Source organism: Acanthaster planci, linkage group LG12 (assembly GCF_054643075.1).
Source record: "Acanthaster planci isolate LZ-2023a linkage group LG12, COTS_SCS, whole genome shotgun sequence".
Classification (NCBI taxonomy): Eukaryota; Metazoa; Echinodermata; class Asteroidea; order Valvatida; family Acanthasteridae; genus Acanthaster; species Acanthaster planci.
In genome coordinates, this window is record NC_141788.1 from 15,431,842 (window position 1) to 15,456,890 (window position 25,049).

The 25,049-nt window shown below is 43.3% G+C and overlaps 3 protein-coding genes across 6 annotated transcripts in view; 1 reads left to right on the forward strand and 2 right to left on the reverse strand.

Moving 5' to 3' along the window:
• Positions 1 to 32: 32 nt before the first annotated feature.
• Positions 33 to 5,709, reverse strand: LOC110989684 (uncharacterized). Its single transcript, XM_022254247.2, has one exon. It carries the CDS (start codon positions 2,029 to 2,031, stop codon positions 1,183 to 1,185), a length of 849 nt encoding a protein of 282 aa, XP_022109939.1. The 5' UTR covers positions 2,032 to 5,709; the 3' UTR covers positions 33 to 1,182.
• Positions 5,710 to 5,928: 219 nt separating this feature from the next.
• LOC147797183 (extracellular tyrosine-protein kinase PKDCC-like) lies at positions 5,929 to 10,192 on the forward strand. Its single transcript, XM_087143907.1, has 5 exons — positions 5,929 to 6,177; positions 6,801 to 7,346; positions 7,649 to 7,777; positions 8,410 to 8,623; positions 9,655 to 10,192. The coding sequence occupies exons 2-5, from the start codon at positions 6,819 to 6,821 to the stop codon at positions 9,891 to 9,893; spliced, it is 1,110 nt and encodes a 369-aa protein (XP_087000033.1). The 5' UTR covers positions 5,929 to 6,177; positions 6,801 to 6,818; the 3' UTR covers positions 9,894 to 10,192.
• A 4,380-nt stretch (positions 10,193 to 14,572) lies between these two features.
• Positions 14,573 to 25,049, reverse strand: part of LOC147797184 (uncharacterized) — a 37,995-nt gene continuing 27,518 nt past the window's right edge. For all 4 annotated transcript variants that reach the window (XM_087143886.1, XM_087143885.1, XM_087143884.1 and 1 more), the window contains 5 exons: positions 24,357 to 24,442; positions 23,462 to 23,588; positions 20,693 to 20,794; positions 19,886 to 20,025; positions 14,573 to 19,407 (listed from right to left, as the gene is read on the reverse strand). In XM_087143886.1, the coding sequence (XP_087000012.1) occupies positions 17,458 to 19,407; positions 19,886 to 20,025; positions 20,693 to 20,794; positions 23,462 to 23,588; positions 24,357 to 24,442 (2,405 nt within the window). In that variant the 3' untranslated portion in view covers positions 14,573 to 17,457. The remainder of the gene's footprint in view (positions 19,408 to 19,885; positions 20,026 to 20,692; positions 20,795 to 23,461; positions 23,589 to 24,356; positions 24,443 to 25,049) is intronic.

A 25,049-nucleotide genomic window follows, 5' to 3' on the forward strand; every position in this document is an offset into this window, starting at 1 on the left:
TAATAAGCGACAGTCAAGAACTAGACACAAAAAGCCAGGCGGTTAAACTTGATTCTAATGCCACTTGCATATTTATATTTTACCACAGAGTATGAATAAAAATAATCTGCATCGAATTCAGTCGCGATGCAGCGAAATACACCTGTTTCAACAAAGTCATAAGCATGTATTACACTTCACTCTACATGACAACCGATTACGAACTACGTTTTCCTTCCAGATTCAAATTCCTTGACACTTTAAGGACGTCAGAGGGACGACATTTTATTCCATTACAGGCGCCCCACTTTATGGTCACCAGTGACAATATTCATTGCAGAAAATGACCTGAAGGAATGTTCACTTTCTTTCCCTTTACTTTTGAAAGGTTCAAAGTCTCACTACTGTACAACTAGTGGTGAAAATCCGTGTAGGAAATTTGGGGATGGGAGATGGGGAAAGGTGGGGGGTGACTTGCCCGCCCATGGAAATTTAAACGGGGGGGGGCACCATATGCACTATTTAGGGGGCGGTGTTCATGATAAAGATGCAGAATCTTACATCAAAATGGTATACTTTGGACTGTTTAAAATTGCTTTCCCATTTTAGTGACACTGCAAACATTTTAGTCGTTGGGAAATCCTGAAAATTCTTCACAATCCGCTTAAATATGTTTGCTCATTACAAAAAAGTGAGGGAGACGATTCAATAGCCCGTCCCCCATGCACCTCAAAAGTGGGGGGGGTATATAACCCTCCGGGAATTTACGCCCATGTATACATTTAGTAGCGAAGGTGTTAAATTTCTGCAGTCTCTGCAAATTGAAATGCAGTGTGGATATCATGTAATATAGAAACTAAACAAGAATATCGTTAATAATTACAGCAGATAATCTGTTACGTCAAACTACTTATAGATTTCCAAACTTTCTGTGTAATTTTAGTGAAGCCATAATGCCATTCTCTCATAGGGCTTTAAGAAATAAACCGACACTGGCCTTGAACGATGCTCAAATTCTGTCGAAAAAACTGAAGTGCCTACATATTTTGTTGGTTAAGATGAAATCCTGACGATATACAAAACCAAATGAACGGACCCTTTGTTCATCTGAAGGGACGCAAAATGTCCCGTTTTGACACATTTCCCATGCAATTCAGTAGAACGGACCGGTAACAAAATGAGCAATGTTACAGTGTCGGTTTATTATTCGTGATAAATGCCAAACACTGTTGCTACGCAGTACAGTGAGGCATTTTGATATTGGTATGTTACGAAGGAGTCTACTTCCACATCCCAAATGCCACGGCTACAAACTCGAATTGCCTGCTGCTGAATCTCACCGATGTGCACCACGGTGATGAGTTTGTAGCGCGCGATGCGCAAGTCTTTCACTCTCTCCTGGATATCACCAGCCAGTGATTTGGCCTGCCTGCTGCACACCAAGGCATCGTAGGGCATCCTAGACAAGGTCTCGGGGATGAGCTCTTCGAGGATGTCGCTGATCGCACCCTGGAACTCGCCGAACTTCTGAGGGGGGCGCACCTGGTATGACGGCTCGACAAGGACGTCTTGGCCGGGGGACGGACGCCGGCGCCCGGGCCGGTCGCTGTAGGTGATGAAGCTGCGACCGCGTCGCTCGGCCATACGCTGGGCGGTCCGCAGCTTCAGGTTGCGGGCTAGGCGCTTAGTGACCAGCAGCTGCCTGAAGCCCACCACCGAGGAGGATGCCGCTGGGGGTCTTTGCAGTAAGCTGGGTGCCGGGCCGGAATGGCCGCCGATGAAACGATCCGAGCAATTGGACGTCTTGCGGGTGAGTGTCCCGGGCAAGTTCCGAGCCTTGGTGGTCACTGACACTTTTCTGCCGCTGGAACTGCTCGACGCCACCGACACCTTCCTGGCCGAGGCTGCCACGGACACCTTCCTCTCCGACTGGGAGTTCTTCAAGATGGAGCTGGACGGTTTTCGCGCCATTTCGGTCGGTGTCTTGCGAGTTGGACTTTTTTGCTCCCTGGGTCTTGTGGCAATGACCTTGGCAGGTTTGCTGGACGCCATGTCTGTTTGATTTCGAAAAAGCCTGAAGAAAACGAACAGTCACGCAACATACAGCACACAGAAACCGCTTCAAAGTGATGGCATCTAGATTAACGTGTGATTTCGGCTGAACCTCGGAGAAAGCTAAACACACCAGGCTAGCGAGGGTGTAGGCGAGCTGTAAGCCGGCATAATCTGTTAAGTCTGTGCGCGTGATAGCAGAACAGACACAGCGACAGCACAGGAGGGTAGTTTACATTCCACGGATCAAGTTTACAGGTCCGATTCCAAGCGTTTTGAGCGTCAGTGAGGGTAGCATTGCAGTTGAAATCAACAAAGTATTCTAATCTCACGCCAAATCAAATTCAAGGACAAACTATAAGAATTATAGATGAGCTCTTCTGGTGAGAAGGAATGGCAAAAGGATTAGTGTTCACTGTTACTGTTAGTATATTAAGAAAGGCATGGTGGTGCTGTTTTCATTGTTACGTGCATTATAGGCGTCTGTACTGCTTCTGTCGATTCCTTCTAAGCATTGGTAGAAATTTTATATGGCACGATTTGGTGCAATGAGATTTGTCTCAAGAGCGTCTCCGGTGCTGGACAACAGACGAATGCCAGTAACCCAACCCGCTGCCGAGGCCTCTCAAACCCGCTCAGCTGTGCACGATACCGTGTACTAGCCCGACTCCGGTTCCTTTAACTTCAATGGGTAGTGGTTTTGAAGTGTTTGTTTTGGGAATGCGGTTGCCAGGGCCTAATTTGAATACTTTGCTGATGAGGTGAGGAATTAAACACCCTGAATCAGCGGGCCTTTGTTTGTGAAGTGCCACGAGGTATGTAGGAAACTGTACAAAATTCCCTCCGGGAGCCTGGTTGTTGAATAAACGTCGCTGTACGATTGCCTCGCTCAATGATTGCAAATACAAACAATAAGAAAACTATTGTTGAATTTTTTTCTTGTGATTAGTTAACTTAAAAAGCTCAAGCGATGAGCTTCAGATTTAGCCTTGAATTCAGTCCACTTGGGGAGCTTTTGAGACTTCAAGAATCTGCCTGTTCTGGTGGAACCCATAACCAGGATGATCAATATGTCATTGGACTCTGGTCAGTTCCCAGACAACTTCAAAACGGCCTTGGTCACCCCAACCGTCAAAAACCAATCCTTGGACTGTAATGATATGAAAAACTATCGTCCAATATCTATTTTGCCGTTTGTGTCAAAGGTCATTGAGAAAGTTGTTGCAGGAAGACTAAATGCACACTTATCAAAATATCAGCTGCGTGAAAATCAGCAGTCTGCGTACAGAAGTTGTCACAGTGTCGAAACGGCCCTTCTCAAAGTTCATAGTGACATCATGTGTGCCGTGGACAACAAAAAAGCCGTGCTGCTCGTACTTCTGGACCTCTCAGCGGCCTTTGACACCATCGATCACTCAGTACTTATTCATAGACTTTCTAATTGTTTTGGCATCCAGGGTTCAGTGTTGAATTGGTTTAACTCATACATTAGTAACCGTCACCAGATAGTACAGATACAAGGGGAATCCTCAGGTGCGATTAAGGTTAAATATGGGGTCCCCCAGGGATCCGTTCTTGGTCCGATCCTTTTTACTCTCTATACAACGCCTCTTGGGGAACTCGCTCGGCAACACAATATCCAGTCACATTTTTACGCAGACGATACCCAGCTGTATACTTCATTCAGTCCCAACCTTGAGGATGATGATACAAAGATGCTCGATTCTCTCATCACATGCTTGCACGACATCCAGAAGTGGATGCTGGACAATTTCCTGAGGTTCAACCCACATAAGACAAAGTTCATGATTATTTCTTCGCCACAACTTCAACACAAAATCAAAATCCAAAACCTACAAATAGGCGATGCTGTTCTGGTACCCAGTACGGATGCCCGCAATCTTGGTGTGGTGTTTGACCGGTTCTTAAACTTTGAAAAACATGTGTCCAAGATTTGTCAGACATCATACATGCATCTAAGAAGAATAGCAAGTATCAGACACTTACTTTCTCAGAACGCAGCAGAGCAACTCATTCATGCCTTTATCACTGCTAAACTTGATTTTTGCAATAGCCTGCTCACCGGTCTTCCGCACGGTACAATTCATCGTTTGCAACTTGTACAGAACGCTGCCGCACGTCTTCTAACGAGCACCAAAAGAACAGCTCACATAACTCCCATTCTCAACAAACTACATTGGTTACCCATCAAATACAGAATTCAGTTCAAGATCCTCCTTCTCACATTCAAGACACTCCACGGCTCTAGTCCCCTTTATCTTGCAAACATGCTGCAACTCCGCTCTGTCAGGCCGGGTCTGAGGTCAACAAGTAATACCCTAGTTGTTCCCCGGACTCGGCTGGCCAGTGTCGGAGACAGGGCTTTTTCTACAATTGCACCACGCTTATGGAACTCACTCCCGGATCATCTAAGACAAGAACATGACATCATGCAATTTCAGCATCATCTCAAAACATTCTTCTTCTCACAAGCTTTTTCACTATGAATGCACAATTGAGTTTTTCATTTTTCCACCAAGACCGGCGCTTCTGAATGCTTTGCAGATATAGTGCGCCTTATAAATGCTTTATTATTATTATTATTATTCAAATCAATATTTTTCTTGACTGTTCCAATACATACATATTTTCATTATGAACACCACTTGGTTTTGCAGCTTTGCATTGGTCTCAAGTGATTAAAGGGACCAGGAAATAGAAAGATTTGTACAAATTTTACTAAAACTCCTTTAAATGGCATCTTTGGGTTTCAATTAACCTCATTTTAATTTTTTTTTGCAATTTTAACCCATATTTTGATGCTTTTTTCGGTTTTAATGCTAATGCATATTTGCATATTCATGAGCAGAACTATGATTTTTTTAACCACTGCTGTGGTATATTTCAGTTTCTTTGGCAATTTATTGTTATGTAAGTATATGGCAATAATCCGGCAAAAATCCTTTTCACAGAAATGTTCTCAGATAGCAAACCTGGGGTTCACAATTTGAACATGAAAACATGCAACCTAAACCACGTCTTCCTGGATTTACATCAAAGCAAAAGCGCCCTCACTTGTTTTAATGTTTGAAAAAAATGCACTGTTCAGTTCACGTAACTTAAAAAAGATATTAAGCAGTCTTCATACATGGAAGAACAGTACAGAGATACACAAAAAGTGATTCTAAGAAAAATTCATCTCGTAGATCGTTTAAAATTTGTCGGCCGTGCGCTCTCCGGCCTTGTGCACTGTGCGAATGTACTTGACAGCCGCTCGCGTGTCTACGGTACAGTGGCTGCAGTCCTTCCCTTTAGCGTTGTAGCCGCAGCTAAATAATCTAGACTATGTTTGGACAGGGCTGTGATCCGAAACACGTTTTGCATTAATTGCTTACACTAAAAGTCATATGACAGGGCGACATCTCTTGCTCGGCAACAGTCAATATTGGGTTAAGGTATATGGGGAAGGGACAAGGTATATGGCCCTCTGGCAACCTTTTTAACCTGTAGTTTGAAAAGAACATTTTCTCTATTATTTGACAGGGAATATGTAAGATGGAAATTTCCCAAATTGCATGGTTCGAAAAAAGTCTGACAAGCAACTTGATTTGAGGAATATGCATTTGCTGCAATTTATCTATGACATTCTTAAAAGTTTCATATACCAGAAAGAAAGACAGGAAAAGGAACAGTCGATTAATCATTCCAGAACAATGGTAAAACCTGCCCATGGAGGATTAAAGTCCTCCTTCCTAAATGCCCACGCATCGCGTCTAGCGATTGCAACGGCGGAAGGAGGCTTGATGCTTACCCAGTTGCACGAGGTTGCAACCCCGTAGAATCACCTGTACACAAAAAGTCATTGCCTGCTACGATTACAAATGTTACTCGATAAACATGTAGACATGTCTGTATTCTAATATTCAGTCGGACAGTTTGTGTCAATGATCATGGGCAGGTTAGGTCGGCATGTGTGTGCTTAGAGCTTGCACGGCACGACCTTTGTACTACAAACAAACCGTGCATTATTACGACCTCACTCTTCCTGAAGAACACAACGACCTATCCTGTTTGCGGCATATTGAGGGTAAAATGGCCATGGAGTGCACGTCCGTTTTCAGTTCTTTGAAATGACAAAGGAATGTGGTGAGTGCATATTTGTTTTTTACGTGTATGTTTTTTTAGTATACTGCCTCTCCACTGTAGAATAGGCCTGGTGTGCGTGACTCTTTGGAACATATGTTGACCATCCTCGAAATTCCCTCAACTTGCCACAGCTTTGTACATTTCGGTTATCCTATGCTTCCTGAACTCATTCAGAAAGGTACCCGTTTCGGAATAAAAATGTTGGTCGTTGATTTTTGGTGATGCAGCGCTCAGATTGACCTGCATAATGGTGACATTGGAGCAAGGATGACCCAAACTCTTTACACGTTGGCTACTGTAAAATTCCCCAAAAGGGTGGTTCGCCTTTGCAAGTTTCCTTTATCTGGAAACAAGCCAGTGATGTGCCCAATGGCCGTATTTAAATTCCACCTGGTGATGACGGCAAATGGTGGCAGAACCACCTACATGTATTGGTAAAAGAAGTTGCAGTTAAAAGATGAACTTAAGAGGCTTATTCTTCAGAGGAAAGTCGGAACCGAGGGATCGAAGCGTTTGGTCGGTGAAATTATTCTTTAAAACTGCGAATTGTAATACAAATACAGTGTTTAGTTAATGTGCACAGGTCTTTTTTCCCAGTCTGATATAAATTTCTTTCTTTCCAGATCTGATATCTGTATAATATGAAGTTTCCTGGTAGACAGTGTGGTCAAATAGTACTAACAGGAAGTGCAATTGGACTAACACTACTACCCTTAGTATTCATTGTGCACGAACTGACCGTCTCTGTCTACCAGACAAAGACCCGCCACAAAGAGCCTCGCGGGGGGGAGATCCCCGTCATACTGCGGCCGGACCGCCGCGCGTTGGATTGGCGAGAGGAGCTGCTGCGACAACTCAAGTCTGACCTTCTTGACGAGATCAACGGCATCCGCAGCGGGTCTCTCCCCGAGCTTCTCGCGTGTCACAACATCGACACGATCGACAAGAAGGAGCACCTGGGTAGGGGCGTGACCAAGGAAGTCTATCGCGGGGTGTACCGGGGTCGATCCGTCGCCCTGAAGATGGTCACCGACAAAGTGGAGGACATCAAGGCCTGCCGCCGCCGAAACAAGTACAAAAGGAAGTCTGACTGCTACGTCTACGCCAATTACAAACTAGTGAAGGAGATGGCACTGACAATGCAATTAAATCATCCAAACATAGTGAAGGTACACGTATGCAGATTAGATCCGTCACTGACGATGACAGCACAGCGACAACATTGGACAACGGCAGTTGTCATTGACGTGCACTATACTTAAAAAAAAGCCTCTGACTGAAGCAAAAATTAACTTTACAAATATTTCTATAAGTAGGAAAAGAGCAGGTATATTTTAAGAAGTAAGCTTTTTGGAGAAATGTTATGAAGAAAATTATCTGAGAAGCTAGGCCTATCACCATATTGATATTTAGACTCTTAGTCCAGGCTTTATGTTTTCCCGACACTCCCACGGTTTAATTGTGTTCCTAGGGCCTGGGTATATGTATCCGGAGTAACGACACAGCAATGGGAAGTCGTGGAGTGATATCGGTGTATGAGATTGGGGAGAGGACAGCTGGAAGCATCTTGAGGCTGTTACCATGGGATAAACGTCTAGATGTAAGTTGCCTCGCAGGTTGGCGTTTGTTACTTTGTAACAAGTAAACTGTTGGCTAAGCAGTAATTAGATTCCTTCAGCTGTAAGCAAATTTCTGCATTGCAGCATGCAGCTCACTGTGGTCCTTGGGTATACAAATCAAGATGTGAGCATCAATGTTTTGGTCTGAGCTTGAGGCAAGGAGGATCTTCGCTCAAGGGCAATTAATCCCTTCCCTCGTTTTCCTGAATCACATTGCAAGCAATTAGCGAATTTCAAGAAATGAAAGTCTGGATGTGAGCATTCATTACTAATTCTTGATTCAAAGTGGACTGAGCGACTTAAACAACGAATAGACCGAGCGCAATTAACTTACTGGATAACACTACCAACTTTTGAACACAGCTGCGAGTCCAAAATCTTGCTACTGATAGTGTCGTCACCGATCAAGTGCATGCGCATTCAAAGTTGGATTCGATGTCTAGGCCAGTGTATTTCTTCTGAAATTTGTGAGCTCAGGCATTTTAATGGCCTTGAACGAACTGTTTGTTTCCATCCTAAAATATATATATGTATGTCAGAAATCCCTCCTGCACTTTACGATAGGATATTGAGTACCAAGTATTAAATATTTTTTTTATTTTCATTCTCAAAGATGAGCATCGAGGTGGCCGATCTTCTTCATTACCTGGAGCATTCGCCTTTGGGCTCCCTGGCCGTGTGGGATTTTAAGACCCGCCAGTTTACGCTTGTGCATGGCAGACTCAAACTTATCGATCTGGATGACGTGTCGGCCCAAGAACTATCATGCCAGAGGCATGCTGATTGCAACGTAAGGGTCGACACCCAATCGGGAAGAAGTAACATAGGTGAGTTGTGGAGCACCGCTCAAAGAACTTAAGGGGCTGAGTGGAATATTTTGACCCGACATTCCTCATTGAAGTTGACAGCCGTCGAGCTTTAAATATCTGATTCCTTAACTAGCCCTAACCCCGTTAAATTCATGTTTCAACCTACCTCTAAGTGCACCCACTTTTCGATTCTTATACCTTTAATCCGAGTAACCACATCCGTTAAATTCTCACTTATCCAACCTAATTCTTTACCTAACCTTACCCCACAACTCTCGATTTCTCAACCCGACTTCAACCATACCAAATTCTCTATAGCCCCAACACCATCTACTAACCGAATCTACTCGTTATTCAGATGCTAGAAAACTACAGATACGTTTGTCAGGACACAAATGCACTGTATCGGCTTTCAGATAAACAGACTTTGCTCATGTTAGAGATGAGTATTATATAAACATTTCATCAAAGTAACAAGCTGAATTCAACATTCGAACAAATTATGTACAAAATCAACGGCTGCTAGCCGAAACAGCCAAGAATCCTCACACTAACTCTGTGCATTAACTCTCCCTTTCTCTGAAACCCTTACAAAATCCTGATCTCTGAAAATTTCGATTCATTTTGCTCTCTCTAAAACTACCACAAAAATTGAATGCTCGTTTCTTACCCTAACCCAGATCATTTCCATTAATTCAAAGGTTAAGCATAACCCAAACCCCACCCCACAGGCGGCACACAGTCTTCCGCCTTACCTTGCTCAAGGCTCCATTTTAAACATTGCACTGTGATAACATCGGAGAAAATGTCGTTGGGGTGGATCCGCGAGGCTCTTTTAGAGAAAACGTTAACATTTTACGTTTGAATAGTGCGTGATCAAAGAAAATTCATATTAATTAACTCTTTAAAAATTAGAGTCACGATGTCTGTCAGGGTGGATCATTCTGATAAGTTTGGTTACACAAACGTACATTTAAAAATCTCAAACGTAATTTGATCTTTAAAAGATACCGATAGAGTTACCTACTATGTGAATGTCTTCTCCACAGTTGACAGCGACACCGGTCTGGTGCCGTGCGTCAACTCCACGTGTTACGGACTAAACGCCAAGTTCAACGTAATCAGCGCTGCCAGAGGCCTGTTGGAATCCCTGTTGGACAACGCACCGCCTTTTGTCCAGCACGAGGTTGAAGACATCGTAGGTTTATCCAGCCAGGGAAAGATCCAGGCGAACGAACTCAGGGAACGCCTGCAGCAGTTGATGTTTTTCACATTCAAACACAATTAGGAGAAACACGAAGAAGATTCAGTTGAAGACGGACACGAGAGCGGCGATTAGGCAGTTAAGAATTCGTGCGTGCCGCGGCCAGGGTCGATCAAACCACGATTGACAAGAAAGACTACATGACCTTCTGGCCGGTGCACATACTTCATGAGAATATATTGTGTAACAGTTTAAGCATGGTGCCATAAAAAGTGGTTTAAGTTATGCCAGCACTGAAATGTAGTTTGTATTCGATCACAGAACTAAGAAGATTCGACTGAAATTAAATTTGGCATTCTGTCAGAAAGTCGATTATGAACTCACGTGTGACTCAAAAGAAACGCATTTATTATGCATGCTAGTAATAAGAAACCTCCAAAAGCGGCCTACTTGTGCTCAAGTTCAGTCTTTTTAATCAACCTTCAGTGCCAACGTAGACCTTAACGGTGGGTCCATCTGTAAGCACGTTTGTAGTGTGCAACAGCTCACCAGGCCTACGTCCACATGGCCCACATTGGCCACAATGTCCGCAAACGTTTGTGGCCCAGCATGTCCGGCCTGAGTTTATATATATCCGAGGCCTCACATTCGCCGGCCCGTTTACGTTCACGGGCCATCATGCCTTGCCACTGAGCAGGACCAAAGTATCCGGCCAATTTGTCTGTAAGTTCATTATGCCTGGTCAATTTCGTCATTGGGCCCAATGGACATTTCAGTTTCCTCCCATCTCACCCTTAGCCCTTCGAGAGAATGGGCTCAAAAGGCTATGTCCGAGAGCCCACTGGGTTAATCCCATACGTCCAAGGGCCATTGTGTTTGTCCACAATATCCAACGGCTCACTGTGTTCAGTTCATTTCGTTATGACCAAAGGCCCTTAGTTAAATTAGCACGCCTATTTTGTCGGCAAGGTGCAGGCTCATGATTCTGCCAGTTTTGGACAAGCTGTGTGTGTCCTATACACGTACATCTTCAGCAAAAGTTGTGGATTAGGCAATATCCTTATTATTACTATTACTATTATTAGTTTTATTTCAACAGGGTAGCCTTCTCAGTTTAACACTGCTATTCTTAAGGGCCCTGATTACAAATACAATTAAATTAAAGTAAAAACACATACAGTACACTAAAGATTAAAAATATACAGACAACTTAAATAAAAATATAGAAACCATCAATGTAGCCTTAAAACAAACCAACAAAAAAGACTCAAAAAACCTAAATGTGTATATAAAAGCAAATTAGATCATAAAATGGAATCGATGTGATAAAAATCCATAGTTCTAGCAACACAAACGGTATGATTATTATCCCAAACACCACTGAACATAGCACACAAAAAATATAATACATTACAAAAAAAATATTGTAAAAGAAAATGCATTGTATGAAGTGAAAAGAAAATGTAAAAATGAGTACAAGATGACTAAAACACAAACACAAGGTATGATTAAAACACTAAAATGGTGAATATGGGAATGCTTTTTATTACAAAGGAGATTTAAGTTCAGACAGAGATTTGGCATTTCTTTGTGAATTAGCCAAATTGTTCCAACCTACTCTCCCAAGTTCGTTTGTCGGCATTAGTCTTGGGCTGGAAGGACAAAGATAATGAACCATTGGAGATCGCACGAGTACCAAATGAATGAGTTGGGGGCGTGAAACGAGAGCTGAGGTAAAGTGCAGTTAGTTAAGACATTTATAAACCTCACACATTCTAGTATTTTGCCAGCGTTGGTAAATCGGAATCCATGAGAGCGCCTCGTGTAAATCAGCAATATGTGTTCTTAGATGGGCATTTAGAATCAACCTGGTAAGTCTATTGTGAAGTTTGACAAGTCTCTCACTATTGCTAGAACAACTAGACCACACAACGCTGCAGTAATCAAACAATGGCAAGATCATGGTGGAACTGAGCATTTTAAATGTCGGAGTAGGGAGGTAAGGTTTAGCAGAGCGTCTAAGAAGTCCAATGTTTTTAGAGATTTTCTTAGCAATAAAATCAACATGACTAAGAATTGGTAGGAACAGGAATTGAGAATAGCCTGAAATTGGTAAGGTCCAGGCTCAAGTTGCATAAGTTAGTGTTCCTGCTTAAGATAAATGCTCCAAGCTGCATTGGTTTTCAAGACAACCTATTACGACAACGCGAACATTTCGGCATTATTTGTCTGTGTAACATCCAGGGTAACGCGGCCTATCAAAATTAAGTTAAGGCATGAATTACAGTTCCGAGTCTATTCTCTGACTTAACCTATTTCCCATTGTTATACGAACGTGGAGTCTCGAGTCTATGACACTCTTGCTGTTACCCTACGCCTGAGTGCACACCTTTGCTCCATTCATTAACGTGCACGGGTTTGGGCCGAGTCAAATATCGAGAGTATTGGTGCAGTCAACACCGTAGCATCAGTGCTGGATATATAGCCCTACTCGCTGCCCTCCCTTTTGGGCCTCGGAGTCATTGTTACACGTTTGTCACATATTGCAGCCAAACCAATCGGACTAACCACCACAGGCCTCTATGAAACTAAGGAATGCTATATCAACTTCATGAGAGTATTTGTGCAGTCGACACTCCGTGCTGGATATATACCTGTATTCTCTTCATCTTGCGCCTTGGATTCATTATTATACGTGTGTCATTGCAGCGAAACCTTCCGGACTAAAACCGCCACAGGACTCTATGAAATTGAAGAATGCTATATCAACCTCGTGAAAGTATGGTTACCACTTTTAGAACCACTTTACAATCCACTCAAAATGAGCTTCACTAATACTTACATGTTCTTATGAATCATTCCAAAATGCCCCTCACTACAGGTTGCTATTCACTTGGAGAATGTGCAACTTTGGATTCAAATTACAATGCCAATTTTGGAGTTAAATAATAACACTTTAGAGTTTTTATAAAGCGTAAATTTTCTCCTAAAATCTATTATAGCGCTACAAATATTAGCAATACAAGAAAATCTATGGGCTAACTCTTCAAGCAAGATTATTGTGTCCTCGGGGAGAAGCGATTCTGACAGATCTGTCACCTCAGGACCGGTATGATCTTGGAACAACTAGAAGATGTGTCGTTTCAATTAAGCTATAATCCAACATTATAACAAAAGAGTGTACAAAACCTAGACAAAGAGAAGCAGCCAAAAGACATCAAGTTAATTCCTTATTGAAAGGTGAAGAGAAAATTCAAATCCTAGTTGAAAATGTTTCTTTTCAAAGCATTGATCTTGAAAACACGAGGGATACTAACCTTTGTCAATTTTCTATGGAGAAAGGCAAACGTATACAAGTAAGATTTGAAGCTTTGCATGGCGGAAGTACATAGGATGTAGGTTTGCGGGTACGCCATGTAAAATTCTCTTTTGGGAAGAGGTGTGGTTCTGAGAAGAATCGGTGAGTGTTAAACTCGACGTTTAGGCCAGTATGCTCTGGCCGTCCTCAGGAGAATGTGTGCTGACTCGAGTGGATGCCGTGTAATAAAGGTTGTCTGGAGTCGGTGAAACGTGATGTGGCTTGGTGGCTTGCTGAGGGTGCACTGGAGCATGCAGGTGTTGGATCCAGTGGAGGATTAAGGATGCAGATTTGGGCGGGAAACTAGTTTAGGCGGGAAACTGGGGATGGGTTGGCTTCGGGTAGAGAGGACCCAAACACCAGGGGATGAGGGGGGCCTGGGTTTCAGGTATAGAGGACCCTACTGCCCGTGTGGTGGTGGTGGTGGTCTTGGGTGCTAGCAGTGGGCGCCAGATGTCGCTCAGCTTGAATCCGATGTCTTGTGGGACGGTGTTGTGCCGGAAGATTTCGATTGCCTCCCAGATTCTTGGGTGCCAACGCTTGATGGGGGCGATGAGTTCTGCGTTGTCCCATTCGATGCGGTGGTCTGATGTGTGTGCATGTTTGACGATTGCTGATTTCTCGTAGTCTCCTCTGCGGCCGTGTGCTCGATGTTCTTGAAGTCTGGTGTGGAGGTTCCTGCCGGTCTCCCCGATGTATACTGGGTCGCATTCACAGGGAATGCGGTAGACACCGGGGCGACTGCTGGGTGTTTGTTTGTCCTTGTGGGTATGAAGCAGGTTCTGTAGTTTGTTGGGCGCTGAGTGAATGACCCGGATGTCGGCTGCCTGAAGGATCCTGCGGAGTTGGTGTGATGCGGGGCCCAGGAAAGGCAAACATAATGTGGAAATGGGGGACTTGGGGGCTTCGGGTAAAGGGGACCCTAACGCCGGAGGTGGCAGGGGGACTTCGGGTATAGGAAACCATATCGTCCCGTTGGTGGGTTTGGAGAGGTTGACGTGTTTGTATCCATTGAGTTGGAGAGCCGTCTTGATGTGCTTGGGTCTATATTAATAAACACTGTATGCTCAGTGCTCGTCTTGACAATAGTCAAGCATACAGTGTTTATTAATATATACGTTGGGTAAGGGCAAAACCCTTTATATAGATTAACATCTCCCCAACGCAAAAATACATTTTGAAAACTGTAGATTTGTAAGACATTAACTGTTGATTCGTGACGAATCTCCAGTTATTGTCTTGCGAATCTATAATTATTGTTGGCAACAATAACTATAGATTCGTAGCTTACGAATCTACAGTTTGCCGTAGATTCGTAAAAATAATCTACACTTTGAATAAAGTAGTGACGTCACAGACATAGTTTAATCATGAATAACCTTTCAACAGCGAGAGAAAGCAAGCGTTTTATACTGTTTGTGCTGCAAGTATAGTTTTTATTTACGTTCATGCAAATACATGTCATTTAAGTAATGCTTAACCAAAGCAGATAACCCACACAACAGTCCCTAATTCGCCTCCCAGGCCTTACACCCCCGAATACACGCGTTTCACGGAATTCGTAGCCCGATGGCGCCAGGCGTTAATAGTGTAATTCTTCAAAATTGTGTAACGCCGAGCCCGACATACCGTCCTCAAACACTGCTAAGATTCGCGTATTGGCGAGCTCGTACACATCTGATTTCTTGCTCCTCAGGAAAAAACAGAGGGTTCACAGAGGATCATGAACGTGATGATCAATCTTCCACTTCACGGCAACTATTCACTTGCTCTTCATGTACAAAAGCACCGCTCCCCATTAGGTTCCCGTAAGAATCCAGGCCCTTTACGTCAGCTTTGAGGCATAAATGTCGAAGTGGCAGTGTGGCGACCAGAAGGGCTTCGAAGATCAGAGACAGAAAGGGCCTGGAACAGCTCCAAGAGACGCCGCCGCTCGCGGACTAGACAACAGCCTGTAGACGCTAGCTACTGGCCTAGGTGAAAAGGATAGGTTGTTTCCATGGCAATGTGACACGATCATAAGTCGATAACGAAAAAATCCCCCTGCAACTTACGAGGTGCAAAATTACGGACAGAGGTAGTCGTATACATTCGCAATAAAATATTCATGACCGTAACAGGAGAGTAAATTCAGTTACACGTGCCATCAACAATGGTCAAAAATAAACATTATCGATAATTACTTGTAAAATAAACATACATACACAGTTGACTCTCGATATAAAGAGCACCGTTATAAGAAAACAGTGTCAAAGAGTAAATTTTGAGCAGCTGAATATTTTGAATAATGTTTTTCTTTGTTTTTCTTCGCCTTTGATAACAAAGTCATGGTTATCACAAGGTAATTTTTTTCTAGCCAATGCACGTTTGTTATAACGAGAGTTGACTGTATCATTGGAGAGTAATCAAAACTCAGAACTCCGTACTCTATTTTGGGCAGCTGATTCAGATGTGAATATCTATGAGGAAATGAACTTGAAAACAACAATACAGGGCAGATCCCCAGCGTACAAGGGAGCATTTCTTGCTAATGACAACAAAACGTTGTGTCAAACCACACATTCCTCTCATTCGAATAAAGAAATGTTGACAATACTGCTAATCGTTTTCCAAATAGCAGTAGGCCTATGGCAAACATTTCTCAGAATCAGGACGATAGTTTTGGCACGGTTCCACTGTAGCTTAGTGTACAATAAAAGCTTCTAGAATAAACTCCTCCAATATATACAAAGGCTAAATACATGTATATTAATAAATGTACAACTGTGAGACACGTTATGGTAATTACTTAACCACCAGGAAGACGTTTTGCAATCAGAGAAACATTTCAAAGTCTTCATGTACTAGAGGCAAAATTCTATTGTCCGAAGTAGGATAGATAGAGATTCGTTTGACCAGGATATAGGGAAAAAGTGGGGGACAGGTCGTCGAAGTTGGAAACACGTTGTGCACACAAATTAAGAACTCCTTAATTAAAAAACCCCAATGAGAGCGAGCATTTCGTTAATGTCTTCAATAAACACATATGAAGCCAACTTTATACATCCAAAGCTCAAAAGTAATGTTGAAGGCTGGGATTCTCGTCATATCTATCATTACAATCACATATACACAGCATTAAAGATACAGTTTGTGTGGCAATTGCTTTTTCCGTACTGAGGGATACAAAATACATGTACATAGAGTCTGACCGAACATTACAAAACAGGTAGAAGAGCCAAGTGGATCCAAACCATTTTTTTTTGGGGGGGGGGGGAATTTTATTGGGGATAAGAGCCCCAAAATTCTCATTTTTTCTGCAACCTTTCATGGCCTTTCTACAGGTTGAGGCTACATTTGGTGCTTTGTATATGCTTCTGAAGGAGGGGACAGGAAATCACAAAATTGCCTTTCACTTCAAAAAAACAATTGTTTGCTTCTTTAATGTGGGAGTACCATGACCCCATTGACCCCACATCCGCCCTTGAGAATAACAGAAGCCAAAAATGAAATGCCAATAATTTTATACAAATATGTACATCGGACATGAGAATATAATTTGAACAGTTTTGAATGCCAATAAAATGTCAAGTTTGTAACAATGTTCATCCTCAGCACTACTTGCTACTGGGATGGTACTACTCAAGCAAAATGATGCCCTGGTTCTTAAAATTGTCTGTACTGTAACATCACATTTCTGGTTCAAAAGATTTTATCCTATCTGATTACATGATAAAAACAGGAATTGGTCCAACAAACGAGTCTAAAACTCCCTCAAAATTCTTGCACTGTCATTCAGTTTCTCTGGATACATATTTACAATCATTTACGATAAGATGGCCAGGTACTCTAGTGCCTTAATCGTGATACCACACTTGGTCCTTGTTATAACATCTCACTCACAGACTGCATCTTTATTGGCTAAGAACTAGTCACATGGTATTCACTATATTGTTGTGCATGGCCAAAAGAACCATACTTGTAATAACCAAAATACTCTACGAACAGCAAAAGCTTTTGTGTATTACATACAGATGAGCATGTTGTGCATCTTTCCAAGTCTGATAATAAAGAGCTAGTTTCAAACATTCTGTGCAGAGATAGTTTGGAAAATTGCTGGTGAATATTAAACAAATATTCAAATGGTATTTCATTTAATTATGTGAAGGCTAAATTAATTAGTCATTGCTAAGATCAAGCAGCACCTGTATATGAGGCGTTATAAAACAAATACTGACTTCTTTACCTCATGGGGCGTAAAACGGTGACCCATGGAGATGAAATAAAGCTGTCAATACTTGTACATGTATACTATTTTCCAGCATCTCTGTTCGCATGGCAGTTTGGTTGTGGACTTCGGAGGGGAAGATTGGTAAGTTGGTCAGTGGTCACGTAACTACCAGGACCAACTGGCCCATTGGGCACTACCCCATCATCGGTGATGGCGGTGCTGGGGACAACGCCCAGATTCCCAGAAAGCAACCCTGTGGCTTCTTGCTGTGTCACATTCGCCAGGTTGTCAGTTTCAAGCCTAGATTCATTCTGTAGCACTAAGGGTTCAGCTACAACATTCTCCTGTCCACGGTTGTTGTTGTTGTTGTTCGAGGGGCTTTCCTCTGCAAAGGCCACTTCAGGATCCATTGGCGCAATGTTGCTCATTTGTGCCGCTGTTATGTAGCCACCACCACTGCTGCCGCCCACTGTTCCGTTCATGTGGATGTGGTCGCTGTGTGTAGCAGGCTGCGCAGAGGGTGGTGGGGAGAGATTCGATAGCTGTGCTTGATCGACATAGCCAGAAGGTGCAGCACTGTGCATTGCCTCACCTGCAACGTTTCGAGCCATCGGAGGAACTGACATGTTGGGTAACATTCCCTGGACGACATATCCATTCACATTGGCCGGCTCAACTCCATTCATGCTTTCCACATCAATACCGTCAGAGTCTAAACCGACCCTCACATAGTTCAGTGCCCCTTCTTCACTGTCGTCAGAGAGGGCATCTCCACTTTGAGTCCTGGCAATATTTGTGGCTCCTGGGGGCTTGTTGGTAGGTGTGGTTTCAGAGACTGGCGGTGCACAAGGTGCTGTGGCTCCAAGGGACACCAATGAGGCTCTGTCTCGTGGGGAATTTGATGAGTCCACAGTACATTGCGAAGGTTCCTGTGATGCCCTCACATGTGGCCGATCAAAGGCACTCTGGACATAAGAATCAATTCCTGCCCCATTTACATCCTCCTCTGACCTGCTCCCTTGTCCTCTTGTTGCCTCAGCCCCTCCTGTCTCCTGTCTGGCCTGACTCTGAGAGGGGCCAGCTGAGTCCTGACTACTGCTTCCCGTGCTGTCGCACAGTGCGGCAGTGGCTCTGGCCCCTCCACGCAGTCCCATCTGACTGTAGGCATCGGCAGGACTCTCAGAAGGGCTGTACATTCTGTCACTAGAAGCTGCTGCCCCAGGAACGAACCCTTGCTGGACATAGTCCAATACGGTGCCATCGTTGACACAACTGGCCCCTGCCGAGTCTCCCCGTTCCTTGCCCTTGGCACCTTTTGAAGGTGCCTTTGAGAGCTCTGCTCCCTGGGAGGAGGCTCTGTCTCTTCCAGGATCTTCCCTCACAGGTCTCGGTCCTGTACAAGGAGGTACAGATCTCGACATCTGCAAATATGAATCAATGGCATCTCCATCCCCTGGATAATCATCGTCGGGGTTTGAGCTTTCTTGCCTCCAAAGCAGTAGGGGCAGTCCATCCACTTGGGGTCTTGGGGCTGATGCTTGTGAACTTTCACCCCTGACCCTCTGACCTTCGATGTCCTCCTTTTGAACTGGGGACAGACCGTCTTTGGTCATGCAGGAGTAGGTCAGTTCATCATCATCCCGGATGTGCAGGTAGCTTCCCCCGCTCCCCACACTGACTGGGCTGCTTGGCCCAGCCCCATTATACTCCTCCCCGGACGATGGGTCCTCCTCTCGCCTGGGGCTGGGCAGGAGAGGCTCTGAAGCCAGGGGTGCATCACTGAGCATTGGGTCACCCTTGAAGCTCAGCAATGGGTGGTCGTCAAAGTTGGTGACGTCATTTTGCAAGTCAACAGTGCCCCGTGGCTTGTCACCAATGTCAAAGCCATCGGTTATGATGTCGATGTCAACCATGTCCTTCTCCTTTGGTCCAAGATCGACAAACAGCTGACAGGGGATGAGGTCATCAAACTCTTCCGGTTCCCTGACCATGATATGATTTCTGTTTTCTGATAAGTAATCATTCTCAGCCTGTGAAGCAATAATTGGACAAATACTTTTGACATTTTCTTTTGGAAGTCTCTTTTCTTTAAAATATATACCTAAAAAGGGGACACAGCAACAATCTGCAAGGAGCCAAAACTCACATGGGAAATTCCACCATCTGTCGCTTTCCATTGTTTGGAAAAAAATGCAATCAATGTTTTCACACAAATGAAACCCAGTTGCTTATCAAACAACTGGCACTATTGGCACTTGGCATTTCTTGGAGTGGGTGGCAACCAGCCCCTGGTATAATGTATGCAACAGATCATGAAGGTCTGAACAAAAATATGGGCACTTTACTGTTAGCAGACATCGGCACACTAATGAATCTAGTATAGGTAAGATTGAGGGGCCGAAGTCGGACTTGCACAAGAGTGCTAGTGCTCAGTCGTACACACCTATCAAGCTCATCTTTGGTTTGATGACTGCTTAATTAAACTGTGTAAGACAAATGTGTGCTCACCCGAAGCAGTGATGGGGGCCTGATAGCTGGAAATTTGCGAATCGACTTCTTGATACGACAGAAGATGATCACCACAAGCACAACGGCCATGAGGAAGGCAGAACACACACCAACTACAAGTCCAACAGAAATTGGCTCAGCTAAAAAGGGAGGGAAAAAAGATGGATCAGCCATGTGACAGCCAATGGACGAATTAGCCCCGGCCGTTCCACATCTTTTGACATCCACCGGGATGTTCCAGAAGTCTTTGCAGGATTGAGCTCAGGTAGAGCTCGGCAGCTGTAACACTGCGTGGTGACGGCATATCCTTGCATGGGCAAGTCCGATCAAGGACCAGAGTTAACCGTAACTCCACCAACTCTGATCAGGTGCATGCTATTTGAAGACAGCTGGACTAGTCTAGTCCACTATGAATGAGCAACCTACCAAGGTCGGTCACATCGCTGGCTGTAACAGCTGGTTTTAATAGCACAAGTATATGAAGAAAAAAAAAGAAGTAAAGGCAGGAAATGTACTAGCAAGTATGTCACTGGTCACTTTTTTCTATCCTTGTTATTTTGCCCATCCTACTTCCACTACTTCTCCTTAAAAGTCTAAATGATGGTTGACTGAAGTCACACGCACTTCAACTTCACTGCACACATGCTAGGTACATCACAAAAAAAAACCAGTAGTTGACTACTGGTCCTTGATCGCCTCAGACCTATTCAGTAAGAAGTGGTTAGAGGCTTTTAACTGGACTCTGTCCTGTCTGCCCTTATGTGTTATGGAAAGATTATCTGTCTCCTCCCTCAAGTTTTAACTCACGCGTTACGGCGTTGATTCTATTGCACGATGACTTCTTTACAGATGTTCCCATGGAGTTGCGTGCCTGTACGTGGAAGTAGTAGTACTGGTCTTTTTGCAGGTCTGTGGGCAAATATGATTTTTTTTATGAGACATGCAGCCTGTAGACTAATTCCCCTGTCACAATTAAACACCAACATCTCTGCTCTGTAAGGGTGGTGGGACACAGCAACTGAAACAACTCAGCATTGAAACCAATGAAACGATGCGACCAGCACTGAGTAATGTATTATCAGTCTGTGAGTGCCAGTGTTGTACCCGAGTACTCGTCGAGTACCAAGCTCTCTGCCAAATATTGAGCTGGCTGGGTGGGAATAAAGCTGGAGTCCATGGACATTAGATGGTACTGGTAGATGCACAAAAGTAAGATTACAAAATAAGATGATGACTTCAGAACATCACTATTTCAAAAAATTAAGTTTTTATGACAAATGAACTTGATAAGTACTTGGCTGAGTACTGTTCAAGTATTTTTCTCTTTAAAACTTCACTTTTACAAAACCGGAGTGTCTGAAGTCTTACCCCTGTGCATGTACCAACAAAGGCTCATGTACTCCAGCATTACTCCCTAGTCCTAATCAGTTCAATAGTTGGCTAAAAATACTTGATGCTCGTAAAGTACTTGACTACAACACTAATGAATGCTACTGGTCAGTGATGCATGCAAATACATGGTGTAGTCACTCTTAAAGGAGATTGAAAAAAAAGGACTCTGCGCCACTTTAACAACTGCCACATTTCCAGCTTGCTCAAATGCATGCTCACCTTCAAGTTACCAAACAGACACAATGGGTTGATGAGCGTGGCACCACCTCAGTGACAAATGATTTCTAGTTGTAGCTGATGGATTGGTTTTGCTCATGGCTGGATTACCCCATCTAATGCTTGAGGCCCATGAAAGAAATCGGGGACCTTCAAACACTCTAGAGCCAGAACAGATACCACAGTTTGCTTCTCTCTTTAAGTTTCAATATTCATGTACCGGTTGGAAGAGCTGAAAACAATCTAGTACCCATTGTGCGGCAGCCATGCATCAACATGAAACACCTGGCTGCAGCGCTTACCAGCACTGTGGAATTGGTAGTAGTGCCTAGAATGGAGTAGAACCAATGACACACAAAAGCGTGGCACCAACAGCAGACTTAATTGGGCCCCCTGGTTTCACAGCATTAAACTATGTGCTGCATGCAATGCCCACATTGTGTAATGAAGGCAGGGCTCGCAGAATCGGTAGTCCGACGTCCCAGGAAACCAAACTATTTTGTTGGGCGACCAAATGTTCCAGGCTGCCAGCCTGGTGGGCAAGCACCTGTTTTCGGCAACACATTTTTTTGCCCGGGGTTTTGGACATTTCAGCACCGTGCACTGAAAAAAGATCGCAAAAAAAGACTGCAAAAAACAGAGCGACATCCTAACCTTGATGTTGAATGACTGTACATGTTTGGGTAGGTGCACCATGGTACGTACGGTCAAATCATTGGCATGAACCAAAGGTGTCTGCATTCAGTCGTTTTCCTTGTTCCGGATCGCTAAAACTATATTCAGTCATATTACAGCTCAATTATCATCAAATTCCAATGAAATGGGGGCAGAGGTCTACCTTGTACATGTACATTTTCAAATTTTGAGCTTTGAATTTGTCTTACAAGATCGACAAAAGTGACGACGACACTTTTCCTAGTTCTGGATCACTTCAAAATTTTCTTTACACATAAAACGTAGTCAAGCGTAAACCCATTTCTCTGCCAAAACCATTGTAATAAGCATATTTTCTAGTAAAGAAAATCTAATTTTAAAGGGGATTTGTTTATATATTAGAATATCAGTGCATCAACATGGATTGCCTGCATAAATTTTGACTTGACTTTGGTGCTCAGCGAGCCATCGACCACAAATCCCCCACGCCACAAAGTTGGCGAACCCATTACATCACGTACAAATCTGTTACGCACGTAGACTCCCGTGCCCGAAGGGCAACTACATTTTTAAAAACTTCGCGAGCCCTGGAAGGTTCACTTACCTGTAGTTACTTTATTCAATCAGTGTCATTTATCAACCACAACTGAAAAATGCATCGTATTTCATTTCATGATGCAATACTGCCTGTAACTGCAATTCTCGGTTGCATTGTTTTTCAATGTATGAGTAACTGTTTCCAGTAACAAAAAAGCAATGCACACCGTGCAAGGGAAGATGAATCATCTGATCAGCAAAGACTCAAAAAGAAAAACAAACACCTAACTCTGTGGCCAGGCAGTTTACTAAACAACCCCCTTTCACAGTGTAGTGCCCCACTGGAAAGACCCATATCAGAAAACATCCCCTTGGCATTCCTCCAAATGTGAGGATGCCTACCACTGCAGTGTGAACAGAGCCTAGAATGCTTTCTAAAGGCAAACACAGAAGCACTTTGGAATATGAGGCTTGTCTCCATCCTTTGGATCTGCCACAGGTAGGATTGTAAGCTTTAAGCAGGAGGCACATTAGCCCTAACTTCTTAGAGCAACTTACTAGCAACCTTCCTCATCCTTTGAAATTCCAACACCGAATAGTAAACTGTGCACATAAACAGCTAGACTCTGCTTTATTTGCGGTATGCCTAATCCCACGCAAAACACAGTCAGTTTACTAGTGAAGTACTCATCCTAACTGATTCTAACAGACCCCAGTGTTGGAGTTTGGCTGGTTGGGGAAGGTAAGGGTTAAGTCTAGTACCCCACATCAGCTCACCATAGACTGTGTAGTTGGTGACATTCACGCCTACACTCAGTGTCGTCGGCTTGCCTCCATCCCTGCTGGTGTATGAGATGAGGTATCCGAGCAACTCCCCATTTAGTTTGAACTCATTTGACAGGGGCTGTGGTATCCAAATCATAGCATGTCTGCTGTTACATGTATTTAATTTGCAGGGCCAATATAAAGAAATGCAGCGTTTCTTAATGCGATTGACCACAAAACCCCTCACCCACTCCCAAAACATACCCAAATGGAAAACCCACCTCAATAATTAACTGTGACCCTCTCTGTGAAAAAGAGTCATGTCACTAAAGCCACTTTGGAGATGAAGGCCTTTGAAAGAATCTTGCACAGTGTTTAAAGCAATAGGAATCTTCAACATTTTAATATCTACTGTACATAAGTCCATTTTTATGTAACATTGTGTACCAAACTGAGTGACACATCAAAACAAAGAGCTCAAATTCCTCATAGGACCAAGTAAAAATCAAAGGTAGCCACAGAGACTTGTGACTCATTTTTACAGAGTAGGTTACAAATACAGGCATTTTTGTACCAAAGCAAGAAAAACACAAGAAAATTTTAGCCATTCGGAAATTACATTACTTGATATAAGCTAAAAAATGAAGGCATTCATTGGCCCAAACCACAAGTACAACACGTACTGTGCCAAATGGGAAAATGTTACGCTATTGCTCCAATGGTATCAACCATTTGGTATCAAAGATTTAAATTTGCTAAGATATTATCAAAAAATAAAACACGCCACAAACACAGCCAAAACAAAAACAAAAAAGTAATTGAACAGTTTTCGATTCAGTTGGAAATGTTCCACTTCCATCCAAGGCTGGGGTATCTTCTTTTTTTGGTAAGATTTCCAATGACCCACCTTCCAAGAGAGCTGCACTTGCCTCCTGTTGCTGTTAGGATTCGGTTTGTCGACGCATCTGAAATTTTTTGGCAGATCTCGAGGGACTTTGAAGAAAACCAAGAATGTTAATTTTAAAAATATGAAAAGTACAAGCAAAAAAATCATAACAAACCCCAAAAAACCCAAGTTGGCAAAGAAGATCATGTACATGTACCTGCTACTCATACATGTGTATTTTTTTCCCCTCGCTCCTTCTTAAGTTTGTAGGAACATTCTGAAAAGCCGACACTACCGAGGATGTGACACAGTATATACAAATGGTATGTCAATGAGGTCATGACTGCACATCCAAACACCCAGAGGGACTTTGATAAGAAGTTCCCATTTCGGCTAATTTGACTGACCTCTGGTCAGTGGTCACCCACAGGCCCGAGGGGGACACTGATGTACAAAAGTGACCTAATTACACCAGCCCACAAATTTCATTACATGCATGTACCTCTGTGCAAAATACAAAAAGGAACTTTTCAGGGATTACAACTGAAGGCATTCTAAAGAGTCACATATTTTCAGCAAAGTGCCCGACTGGGCACTATTACTTTAAATTACTTGCAATGTACATGTACATGTAATTGCGAGTGCCTAATTTGGACGGAAACAAATGTCATAGAATGGCCTGTACAGGTGTCCCTATGATTACATGTACATGTA

Coding starts and splice junctions, on each gene's coding strand:
- LOC110989684 (XM_022254247.2), bottom strand. CDS start 2,031: ATGGCGTCCAGCAAACCTGCCAAGGTCATTGCCACAAGACCCAGGGAG.
- LOC147797183 (XM_087143907.1), top strand. CDS start 6,819: ATGAAGTTTCCTGGTAGACAGTGTGGTCAAATAGTACTAACAGGAAGT. Junction 7,347..7,648: donor ATCATCCAAACATAGTGAAG/GTACACGTATGC, acceptor TTGTGTTCCTAG/GGCCTGGGTATATGTATCCG. Junction 8,624..9,654: donor ATCGGGAAGAAGTAACATAG/GTGAGTTGTGGA, acceptor TCTTCTCCACAG/TTGACAGCGACACCGGTCTG.